This window comes from Arachis ipaensis, chromosome B05 (genome assembly GCF_000816755.2).
Source record: "Arachis ipaensis cultivar K30076 chromosome B05, Araip1.1, whole genome shotgun sequence".
Taxonomy (NCBI): Eukaryota; Viridiplantae; Streptophyta; class Magnoliopsida; order Fabales; family Fabaceae; genus Arachis; species Arachis ipaensis.
The window spans coordinates 103,541,127-103,552,432 of record NC_029789.2 but is presented as its reverse complement, the minus strand read 5'-3'; the positions used below and the strand labels follow the sequence as shown (position 1 = coordinate 103,552,432).

General features: G+C 32.7%; 1 protein-coding gene across 3 annotated transcripts in view; it reads left to right on the top strand.

Moving 5' to 3' along the window:
- Positions 1 to 11,306, top strand: part of LOC107643759 (choline/ethanolaminephosphotransferase 1) — a 14,130-nt gene that overhangs the window by 316 nt on the left and 2,508 nt on the right. For 2 of the 3 annotated variants that reach the window (XM_016347492.2, XM_016347489.2), the window contains exons 2-17: positions 1,276 to 1,467; positions 2,376 to 2,385; positions 2,499 to 2,549; positions 2,826 to 2,903; positions 3,947 to 4,022; positions 4,112 to 4,134; positions 4,221 to 4,321; positions 6,524 to 6,618; positions 7,010 to 7,078; positions 8,302 to 8,371; positions 8,460 to 8,523; positions 8,597 to 8,637; positions 8,735 to 8,819; positions 9,850 to 9,912; positions 10,667 to 10,725; positions 10,819 to 10,871. In XM_016347492.2, coding sequence (XP_016202978.1) covers positions 1,331 to 1,467; positions 2,376 to 2,385; positions 2,499 to 2,549; positions 2,826 to 2,903; positions 3,947 to 4,022; positions 4,112 to 4,134; positions 4,221 to 4,321; positions 6,524 to 6,618; positions 7,010 to 7,078; positions 8,302 to 8,371; positions 8,460 to 8,523; positions 8,597 to 8,637; positions 8,735 to 8,819; positions 9,850 to 9,912; positions 10,667 to 10,725; positions 10,819 to 10,871 — 1,075 coding nt within the window. In that variant the 5' untranslated portion in view covers positions 1,276 to 1,330. Of the gene's footprint in view, positions 1 to 1,272; positions 1,468 to 2,375; positions 2,386 to 2,498; positions 2,550 to 2,825; positions 2,904 to 3,946; positions 4,023 to 4,111; positions 4,135 to 4,220; positions 4,322 to 6,523; positions 6,619 to 7,009; positions 7,079 to 8,301; positions 8,372 to 8,459; positions 8,524 to 8,596; positions 8,638 to 8,734; positions 8,820 to 9,849; positions 9,913 to 10,666; positions 10,726 to 10,818; positions 10,872 to 11,306 lie in introns of all 3 variants that reach the window. The other variant, XM_016347491.2, reaches the window with a different exon arrangement.

The window sequence follows — 11,306 nt, the reverse complement described above, 5'->3', positions numbered from 1 at the left end:
TTTGCTTCCCCTCTCTCTCTCTCTCTCTCTCTCTCTCTCTCACCTTGAAGCATACTTGATGGTGAAATAGAGGCTTCGTTGTTATCATCCAAGCTTTTATTATTTTATAAAAATATTTGTATTTTTCAGCTTGAAAAGGGTAACACCTTGTGCTTCTGCTTTTTGGATCCCAGTTGCATTCTCCCTCAAACGTTTCCCCTTTGATCTTAGCCTTTTACACTTTGCTCTCAGCAAGAACTATAACAACTCTTATATGCTAGATTTTTCGGTATTAGCATTCGAAAGAAACATTAGTAGTAGCAGTAGAGTTCATCGGAGGTTACTTATGGCGCAATTGGTTTCTTGCTTTCAAATTTTTCCTTAAATTGAACTTATAATTGATCTATTTCTACTGTGATAGTTGCTTTAAGCATTCTTTTTTCTTTTCTGTTTTCCCCTTTTTTTAATTTTATTTTTCTTCTTTTCCATTCTCTGCTGTTCTAGTTACTGGTTTGTATGTCGAGGGTACTATGGTTCAGATCGGAAAGGTTGTATAGATAATGAAAATCAATTTCCTTCATATAATTACTGTTATGATTTTTACTTCTAATAAAAGGGATCATAACTTCATAAGTGAGTTGAGATTGAGATGTGGCTTACATTAATCTGTTTGTTGATCCATTCTTTTAGCAGTCATTTATATACTTTTGTGTTAATGAAGATAAGTAGATAACAGTAAAATATTGTATTCTTTTCTATTAACAGATTATTAATATGTAAAAAACATATTGCACATTTGCACTGTACAATTTTGCCAAACCCTAAGCTGCTGATAGCTATGGGTCTCAAAGATTCAGAGACTTTTAGTTCTTTCTAATAACTTTGCCAATTGAAAATAGAAATAAGAAATCCTTGCGTTTCTTATGCGACTATGCGTTACTGTTTAAGCTCCTTGATTCCCTGTTTGTTTTGAGTATTAATTGAAAGTATCGTTTAGTTGTTTCCCGTTTATTCTGCTCCGTTTTTTTTTTGTTTGATCTGTTTGTTTCCCATACTATTTTGTAAACTATACTGCCTTTTCCCCCTGTCTCCTACATAACTTTAAATTGATTTCATTTTTCATATTATTGTAAGGGTAAATTCAATGTTCCGGCAACTTCTCATTCTTTCGCCAACGATAAACATTCAACTTGATTTTGGAGCTTGAAATTCAATCTCATTTCTCATTTATGTTCATGGGTATCTTGAAAATTCATATATATTTATTTAGTTACCATGTTGTTCAAATTTTAGCAGGTTGGACACGGCATAGCTGGCCTTTGAAGCATAATTCAAAGTTTGATAAGAAGGAATGGTTTATATTGGGGCTCATGGTGTTCAAGCTCTGCACCGATACAAATATAGTGGCGTAGATCATTCGTACCTTGCCAAATATGTACTGCAGCCCTTTTGGAGCCGCTTTGTTAATTTTTTCCCGCTGTGGATGCCGTGAGTAATTTTATATGCTTTTTACTTTGAACTAATAATTTCTCACTGTTATCACTTAAGTTATAATAAAAAAATATCTGTTCGTTTCAAGGATGATAAATCATAGTATGAACTTCATTTGACAGATTGAGTGCTGGATCTAACTATAGGAACTTTTATAAAGTATGTATAATAATAATATATCGTTGTGAATTCAACGTAACCTTATACTACAATATTTGTCTGAATAAAAATGTAGACGAAGTTAACACTAGCCATAGGATATCTCATATCTCCCAGTTTTATACAGTATTAGTGTTTAAAATTTCGGTTTTTTATAAGAATGAGTAGTTAATTATTTGATGTGTTCACTTATATGAAGTTCTTTCAAGCTTTAAAATATAAACTAACCATCATTAGAAGTTAAGAGTATTTCGTGGTAGAATATACCAAAAAGGCACTTTACCGTATCATGTATTCTGTCATTGGCCTTCTGTTTTGTAATGGATAAATAGGTTCCTTATTCCTTCTCCTGTTCTAGCAGGTTAGTGTAATAAATAATTCCTGAATGGCTGTGGTAATAGTGGTTAAATGATGACATTTGTTGGAAATCCTTCCATGACTTACGAGCTATAAACAACTTAACATCTAAGATTCAGGAAGCTCAGCTCACAGTGCTTGTAACATTTGAATATTTCACTATATAGTTGTAGCTTGTAAGCACATTTTTGTTTGAATTTTATATGTTAAGGCCATAGCCACATACGATATTTTACTGACGGAGATGACAATATTTACATTTACTATTCGGCAATGATATCATTTAGTATTTTCAGAATTTCAAGTTTCAATTCTGAGCTACACTAACTCAGTTTTTCTCTGATGAATTCACATCTCTGGGCATCTTGGCATTCTGGGATTCTTTGCAGTCCAAACATGGTGCAATTTCTGCTTCCTTCATAACTAAAGTGTTATCTGTAATTGTTATTCTTGTTGTAACAAGCTTTATCTTTGCAGTTTGCACTGATAATGTGTTTGTTCTTTGGCTGCAGATCACTCTTACAGGATTTATGTTCTTGCTACTGTCTGCATTGCTTGGCTATGTAAGTGGAACTGAGTTAACTAGCTTGATTCCTTTATCTGTCCAAATGGCTAAGTCAAATACTGGTATTTATATTATGAGCCCAAATTCCGAAACTAATAAGCCCAATTAGGCAAATCTTGATGAATCCTGCCATTGCATAGGCGTTAAAGCCATGCAACAGTAATCTAGAAATATTCTCACTATTCTCTATCAAAGCTTTTAAGAGTTTGGATTGGAACATTGAATGGTTATTTCCTAGGTCCATTATGCTTAAGTTTATTTATTAATTATTCAGATATACTCACTTCAATTGGATACAGCTCCACCGAGATGGGTTAATTTTGCGCATGGCCTGCTTCTTTTTCTATACCAGGTATGGTTGTCCTCTTATTTGTTCATTTCTTTGCCCTTTTGATTATTCTACTCGGTTTTAATGCTGGTCACCCTTGTTTTGCCATCTTGATCATGAACAAACACATTAAGTTTTATATATGATCACAAATCTACACTCATTTCATGCGTGTAATATTTGCTTTCTAGATTGTCATGGCTGTGGTATTGTTTCATAATTTTACTTTTTGTCTGATTCCAGTTATAAGCTGAAGCTGTTTATATTTGTGATTGATTGTATTATCAGCATTTTTTGATATTAGAATCATGTTTGTCAATTGATGTCCCTCTTATTTGATACAACGTTGTAGAAAAAATGAATATATACTTCTCTCTTTCCTACAAGGACTTTCTACCTTTTTCTTTCCCTTTTTTATTTTTTAATTTTTGGGTTAAAGAAGAATTCCATTAAAGTGGGAAGAACAATATGACAAAATTGGGGATAATACTGTTTTTTTTTTTCCCACATAAGAAGAATTTCATTTAGAGGAGAAGGCTAATACAAATTGGGGATACGGGTTCCTCTTTACAAAAGCAAAACAAAACAACACTTTTCTATAAAGCATAGCTTTTCAATCTCTCAACATGTCTTAGAGGGAAAATCCTCTATAAAGACCATGAGCTTTACACCATATACATGCTAGGGATCTAATCCTACCCCATAAAACATGATTGTCAGAAAACTTGTCATATAAGGTGCATGAACACTGGGGATAATACTTCCCCTATACAAAAGCAAGCAAAAAATGATCTATCTATGAAACATCGCTTTCTGATCTCTCAACATGTCTCTGAGAGGATATCCCGTATAAACATGAACTTTAAACTAAACAGATGGCTGGGTGTTTAATCCTAATAAATTATATAAACTAGGTTACACATTTCATGTGTAGTTTATCCTAATAAATAAGTGGATATTGTCTTTCCAAAAAATGTGAAGTACTATTGTAATTTATCTATGGAAGACAAGGTAATTAATTCTCTTATCGTAGATTATTGCTGATAATTTGATATGTATATGCTTAGACATTTGATGCTGTTGATGGGAAGCAAGCTAGACGAACAAATTCTTCAAGCCCATTAGGGGAGCTGTTTGATCATGGTAATTTTTCTGCACTTTGGTTTTATCCCATTTCTTTTTCATAATGCACATATGTTAGTTACTAACAAAGGCACACTACTTCATTTCAGGGTGCGATGCACTTGCTTGCACAGTATGTGTCTTTTAGCTTTTGCTATTATTTCTAAACCATTAACTAAAAGAAACATTAAGAAATCATCTGTGTCAACTGCTTTTCAGTTTGAAGCATTGGCTTTTGGGAGCACAGCCATGTGTGGAAGAAGTACTTTCTGGTTCTGGTTGATATCTGCAATTACATTTTATGGTGCAACCTGGGAGCAGTAAGTTTATTATGTTTTATGCTTTACTTTGGACACATAAAAGTATAAAAACCCTCCTCTCTTTCTTGAATTAACGTATAGTAATTTTATTTCATTCACATGCATTACTATAGATCATCTTTCACTTTGTTAATACTTGTTCTTCAATATTTATATCTACATAAATATTCTCTTCTTGAGTTAAGTGTTGAGGAGGTAGGTTAACTGTTAACATGGAAAATTAAAATGTCGGCATGCCAAAACATCACATGTCAACATTTAACCTGCCATGTTATTACTTAATGAAGCACACTAACTGCAGGGACCAAAATAGACAACCTTTAAATTTATTGTGCCAAAGCCAATTTATTTTTATTTTTTTTAGGACTAAAACCTGAAAACAGCTATTTCGTAGAGACCAAAATTTTATTTAATCCCTAAATTTATGTAAATTTCGAATTCATATAAATTTATATTTTTGAACCACTGGCCCCGTTGTTTCTTTTTTAGTTTGCTTTCTAGTATGATGTATGTTGTTTCCCGTAATTAGAATAAATTTTTTCTCAAGAAAATCATATAAATTCTTTACATGTTCTATAAAGCATAAATATATTTTAATTTTAATTTTAATTTAAGAGAATATTATTCATAACAGCCATAAATAATTATTATTGTCAAATTATTCATATATTTAGATGAAGTACCTAATTGAAGAAATCTGAATGATTTAAAAAGTCACTACCATGACTTAAAAACTTACCAGTCATTTAGATTGTATGATACTAAAAATAATTTACAACACTATTTTATAAATTTACGTGAAATTAGAAAGCTAATGTAATTATATTAAGAATTTAATTTTGATATGGTAAAGTAGTTTTACACTAACTCATAGTTTAATATACATCCATTCATGTAATGTTATATTAGAAAAATAACTAGTTTTTGCAAAAAAAAAATGTGTGAATAGTCTTCCAAAAGAATGGATGTGGTTGGTTTACACTGTCAGTACATCGAAATTAAACTCTTATATTAGTTAGCATTTCTTTTGAAACTTCACACTGATTTTGTATTCATTTATGTTTTTGTCTAAATTATTTAGTGCACCATAGTGCCACTTGTGAAATATGTAGTATGTTATTTGTTTTGTATAATGATATTATGTGGCATTAATCTTTATTCCTTCTTGTAATAATGTTGCAAAATTTTATAATTATATAATATTCAAGTAAAATAAAAAAGAATAATATTCATGCAGAGATAAGTAGTGAAGATTGAAGACTGATATTAATTAAATGAGATAAGCTAGAGTAGTAAATAGTAAAGAAATAACAATCTTGCTCTACATTAAAAAATTGAATCAGGAAAGACAAAAAAGAGGGTTTGTTCAAGCAAAAATGTGGAGGTTCTCACTCCTATATAATATATGAGAAGCATGAAATAGAAACTCATTGATATTATACGTTGCATCTAATGGAGTATGAATTAGAGGCTGGTTTGAATTGAGTTAGATTAATTGGTGAAACCTTCATTTTGCATTTCTTTGCAAGCTGTTTGAAAATGATTCTGCGAGTGTTAAATGTAATTGTTAGATGAATTCACCAATTAGGCGACGTGTCGTGTACTGGTTTCACAATTCATCTATGTATTGGAACGCCATGGATAGCGAACTAATTACTTATGGGTCACAAATAGAGATAATAATGATGCTAGTTTGCATGCAAGACTCATAGGATAATTGATGCACAGTGAAAGATAACTTGGAAGATGATGTTTGGGCTTTGGATTTAGAAAAAGATAAAACAAAAACAAATTTACAAGAAACTAAAAAGAGGTAGGTTTAGTAATCTATGATGGTATTTCACATGGTCCTGAACGTACGCGCACTGAAATTGTACCAAATAGGTATACCCCCGCGTACCATATCTGACAGGTGGCGTACCCCGTATCGTGTACCTGTTTTCATGGGAATGTATTGCGATCTGGATAATTACTTTAATCGTAGGGGGAAAAAATAGTTGATCTGGCCTTTTTTAAAGTCCCCCCCCTCTCTCTCTTTCCTGAAGCTACTGTCACCAGCTCTGGAAAAGTACTAAAACAACTTTACCTAATTATCTTAATTTTTTAAGTGCATCTTGGAGTAATTTTTGATTGAGTCTTATATGTTGTTTTCTGGTTTATACTATTGTATTGATTTTCTTTTAACCTTTGTCTTGGATGCAGCTTTTTCACCAATACACTTATACTGCCAGTTGTAAATGGACCTACAGAGGGTCTTATGCTGATATATGTTGCTCACTTCTTTACTGCTTTTGTTGGTATGCCTTATCCTTGATTTTGATATACTTTTATTTATCATTGGGTAAAATATATCTTTTGTTCCTAACGTTTGCGATTTTTTTCAAAAATACCCATAATGTTTAATTCTATTTAATTTTGTTCCTAACGTTTTTTTATTTGTGTCAAAATTATCCCTAGAAGTTTTCAATTTTGTCCCTAACATTTTACATGGAGTTAACGTCTAGGGATAATTTTGACAAAAATCGAAAACGTTAGGGACAAAATTGAATGCAACTAAACGTTAGGGATATTTTTAAAAGAAATCGCAAACTTTAGGGACAAAAAGTATACTTTACCCTTTATCATTATTATTGTTATTGCTTTTACAACATCCAAATGAATGATGTTGTGATCATTATTTATATATAGGTTCTGAGTGGTGGGCTCAGCAGTTTGGAAAGTCTTTCCCATTTTTGAACTGGTTGCCTTTTGTTGAGGGTAAGCTATTCTTCAATATCAGATATTATTTTTATATCAGTGACCTAAAAGGTTTGGTGTTGTATTATTCAAGCTATTGGTGATCTATCAAAATAGAGCCTTACCAATTCGTAAAGAGCACCTTATAAAAAGGTTTTTTTTGTTATTTATATTTCAGAAGGCCTCACATGTATTTGGAGCCAGCTTTATGTACATGCTAAGGTGTCTATTCTATGATATTAGTTTTGTTAGAAATGAAGAGAATATCCTATAATGTCTCTATCATGTAGCTCAGCATATCAAAGAATATCTTGTAGTATTAGTTTGATATCTACCATCTCATCATTATTTCCTTATCTGATTAGATTAGGACTTTACTATTATTTTAAGTAGAGGTGAGGGTTCCTTTCTTGTAAGACACCACAACATAACCATATCAATATATTTCATATTATTTTGTGGTGTTTATTTTCTCATTTCCTCCTATCTAAAACCATTCTCAACAAATTTTGACACAACATAATCATATCAATATATTTCATATTATTTTATAGTGTTTATTTTCTCATTTCCTCCTATCTAAAACCGGTCTCAACAAATTTTACTGTCTCCTGATTTTAATCAACTTGTTATTTAAGTCTTTGCTTATGTTCTTGTCAGTTTAGGTGGTTGCCGATGTTGTCTCTGAACTTGTGATCTGGGCATATATAGGCACAGAAAACACATTCAGTTTGAGTTAGCCATGGTAGGGAAATCCTCTATGTCAAGAACAAAATCTTCAGAGTTGTCTAAATTTTTGCACTTTTATCTTGTTTTATTATCTTTTGGGAGGGTAAAGACCTTTGCTATAGTAGTCTCATTTGTAATGTCTAGAATACCAATTTTTTCATGTTTCTTCTTACACTGCCTTATAGTTTCAGTTACATCTTTAAAATTTCGGATTTCTTGTCATGTTTTCTAGACTAGTGGGAATTCCTGCGGTGGTTAGGATAATCTTGTCAAATATTTAGAAACTGATCATATTAATCTTATTAAGAGTAGTTATATTCCCATCTGCTGTACTTATCCCATAAACTGGAATGAAGCAAATTATGTGTAGCACAAATAAGCAGGATGGATACCATTTGGTTTTCCAGTTTAAGCCCGGCTTCACGGCCTTTGGATAGTGTATTAAAGTTCATCATTGTGTGGGTTCTTTCTTGATAAATAATTGCCCGGTTTATATTGTGCTTTCTGGATTTCAGGGATCACAACGTATAAAGTGGTATTGTTTTTGATGATAGCTTTTGGTGTTATACCAACAGTCACATTCAAGTACGTATAAACTGAATCACATACCCTATGATACTACCATAAAGCTCCCTCTTCTCAATACGCTCAACATCTTTTGGTTCCAATGCAGTGTTTGTAATGTTCATAAGGTTGTGAAGGCAAGAAACGGAAGCATGCCACTTGCATTGGCGATGGTAATATGTTCTCCTGTTTGATATTCTTTCTTTGAATCAGGTTTCCTCATTGACGTGTTTTCTTTATGGGCAGCTTTATCCATTTGTGGTGCTTGTGGGAGGAGTTCTTATCTGGTATAACTCAAACATGGACTATTTTTGTTACCAGTTTTATTTGTAAGAAATGTATACACTGCAAACATATCATCACACTTGGCTGATTTCTGTTCAGGGATTATTTGTCTCCATCGGACATCATAAGGAGCTATCCACATTTAGTGATTATAGGAACAGGACTAACTTTTGGATATCTTGTGGTGAGCTATCTGTGTTTTCAAATTTGATAAATGGTTGTTTATCTCCCTTTTATGACAAACTACTCTTTTGTTGTTATCTATATTTCCGGTGTCCATTTTAGCTCGTTACTAGTCATTAGTATTACTACTCTTAGCGAACTGGAGGATGAACCAATTTGCATAGGACTAGATGGCTGTCAGAATATTAATGGAAAGCCACAATTTTTTATTTTAACTAAATATGCTGAATTTGAAATTCCTTAAAGGATGCTCTTTGTTATGCTTTTGAGAATGTCTTAGATCACTTCGGTTATGTATTGAGCAATTGATAAAGGATTGTTTGTATTGGTGCTGGATTGCAGATCAGGAATCTGACACAAACACATGCTCTAATATGTACTAAATTTATGTTCTATCATTCTTCTGGTATCTATCTCGGGCATATAGTACCTAAAAATAAGCTGTCTTTCATGTTCTTGGTTTGCTGTGGGGTTCTCAACACTGCAAGTTTCAAATTTTTGTTTATTTGTGTACACTAGCCGCACAGTGTAAAACATTCTTTATTGAAACTTGGTTTTATCAATGGGTTTCTGTAATTTTTTTGTCTAAGGTTACTCCATACTGGTTGCCATTAGCATATTATTAGTGTAAGTTTGTCAATATGTTAACTTAAGTGCCTTTACCATCCATGTTATTTATTAAAATAAATTTTATCATATTTATATGCAAGCTGAAGAGCATAGTTGCATTTTCTACCAGTAGTTATGAACTGTGTGATATGGCCAAATCTGACATAATACACAAATTCATCGAAATCTTTTTAATAGTGTTAGCTGGAAAGGCAAGAGTGTAAACCAGACAATGGAAATTGTATTTGAAGTTTTTCTATTTTCTATTTTTTTTAATAGTATCAGTGCGCCCATGGTAATTTCAGTTTCTCTCTGGTCTTCTATATTTTCTCACTGACTCAACTTAATATATCTGCTTCCTTGTGTTGCTGTTCTTCCTCTTTAAATCTGACTTTTCACTGAGGAGTGCTTAATTTTTGCAGGGAAGGATGATTTTGTCCCACTTATGTGATGAACCCAAAGGCTTGAAAACTGGAATGTGCATGGTATTGAGGCTGTTTATTTGGATTTACATCCTTACTAACTCTCTTAATATACTTGATTTTACAACATATTTGGCTAGTATCTCTAGTTCTAAAACCGCAAACACTGCATATTGACATACAACCTTTTTTTTTTTTAAAACATTTTAAGCAATTAAACTTTCATTTGTTAATGTCTTAACTGCAAGTTCACTTATATTCAGGAGTTTGAAGTAAAAGCAACTAAGATTCTTAGATATCGTCTAATGTCTTTTATGTTGTGTCTCAGTCCTTGGTTACAAAGTTAGGGCTGTTTGCCTGTTTGAAATAAATTGCATCCGGATATTAACTGTTATAGTATGTTTCGAGGGAGTTGCCGACAAAACTGGAGTGTTCTATTTATGAAATGGGAGGATATGATAAATGAGAATAATTTAGATAGGTCCATAAGTTATTCCTACAAATGGCTAGATGCTTCCCCTAATAAATGAGAGTTTTCCTTGGTGCATTGAGTATGAGAAATTGATAAAATTACTTTGAAAACATGAAACTTATTCATACACTTCTCAATATAATTTTTAATTGATAAATTTTAGTTTATCTATCACATCTTAGTTGATATGGTACAAGATAGAGATTCATCAGTGATACCGAATCCATTGATGGTGGGATGACAAAGAACGATGTTATCTAAATTAAATATTTAGCTGATTTCATTGAAGTGTTTCCTGGCTGAGTCTCTTTGATACTTAATGGAAGCATTATTTGCCTTGTACAGTCGCTCCTGTATCTCCCATTCGCCATTGCTAATGCACTTGCATCACGGCTAAATGATGGGTATGCGATATGATTGAGTTGTTAAATGTACATTATGTGTTTTTATGAGTTTCTCTGGTTTCTTCTTACAGAAATCCGTTGATATTTTCACAGGGCTCCTCTAGTGGATGAGAGATTTGTTCTTCTTGGTTACTGTGCATTTTCAGGTATACCTACCCCTTTTTTTTCAGCAACAAAAGATGAAATGTAATTTGGAAGTATAAAGGAAGAAGTACAAGAGAGAGGCTAAATATATCTGCCCTAAAACCAATAGCCTAATATACGAGAGAGACAAAATAAAAGGGGAAAGAAAAGAAAAAACATGATATCAAATCTTGCCAGTGAATATATCCAAACCCTAAAAAATAAGTAGGCGGCCTCTAAATGGGGGTGTTCAAATCCAAATCGATCTAAATTAAATCGCTTATCCAATTCAAACAAACCGAAAACTGATTAAACCGCATTAATTTGGATTTGATTGGATTCTATTTTTGGCAAGCCGCACGGTCTAGGGGTGGCAACACTACCCGAACCCGCGGGTACCCACCCTGCCCTTACCCGTTCGGGGCGGGTAATTACTCGCTCCCGCACCGGGATGGGTT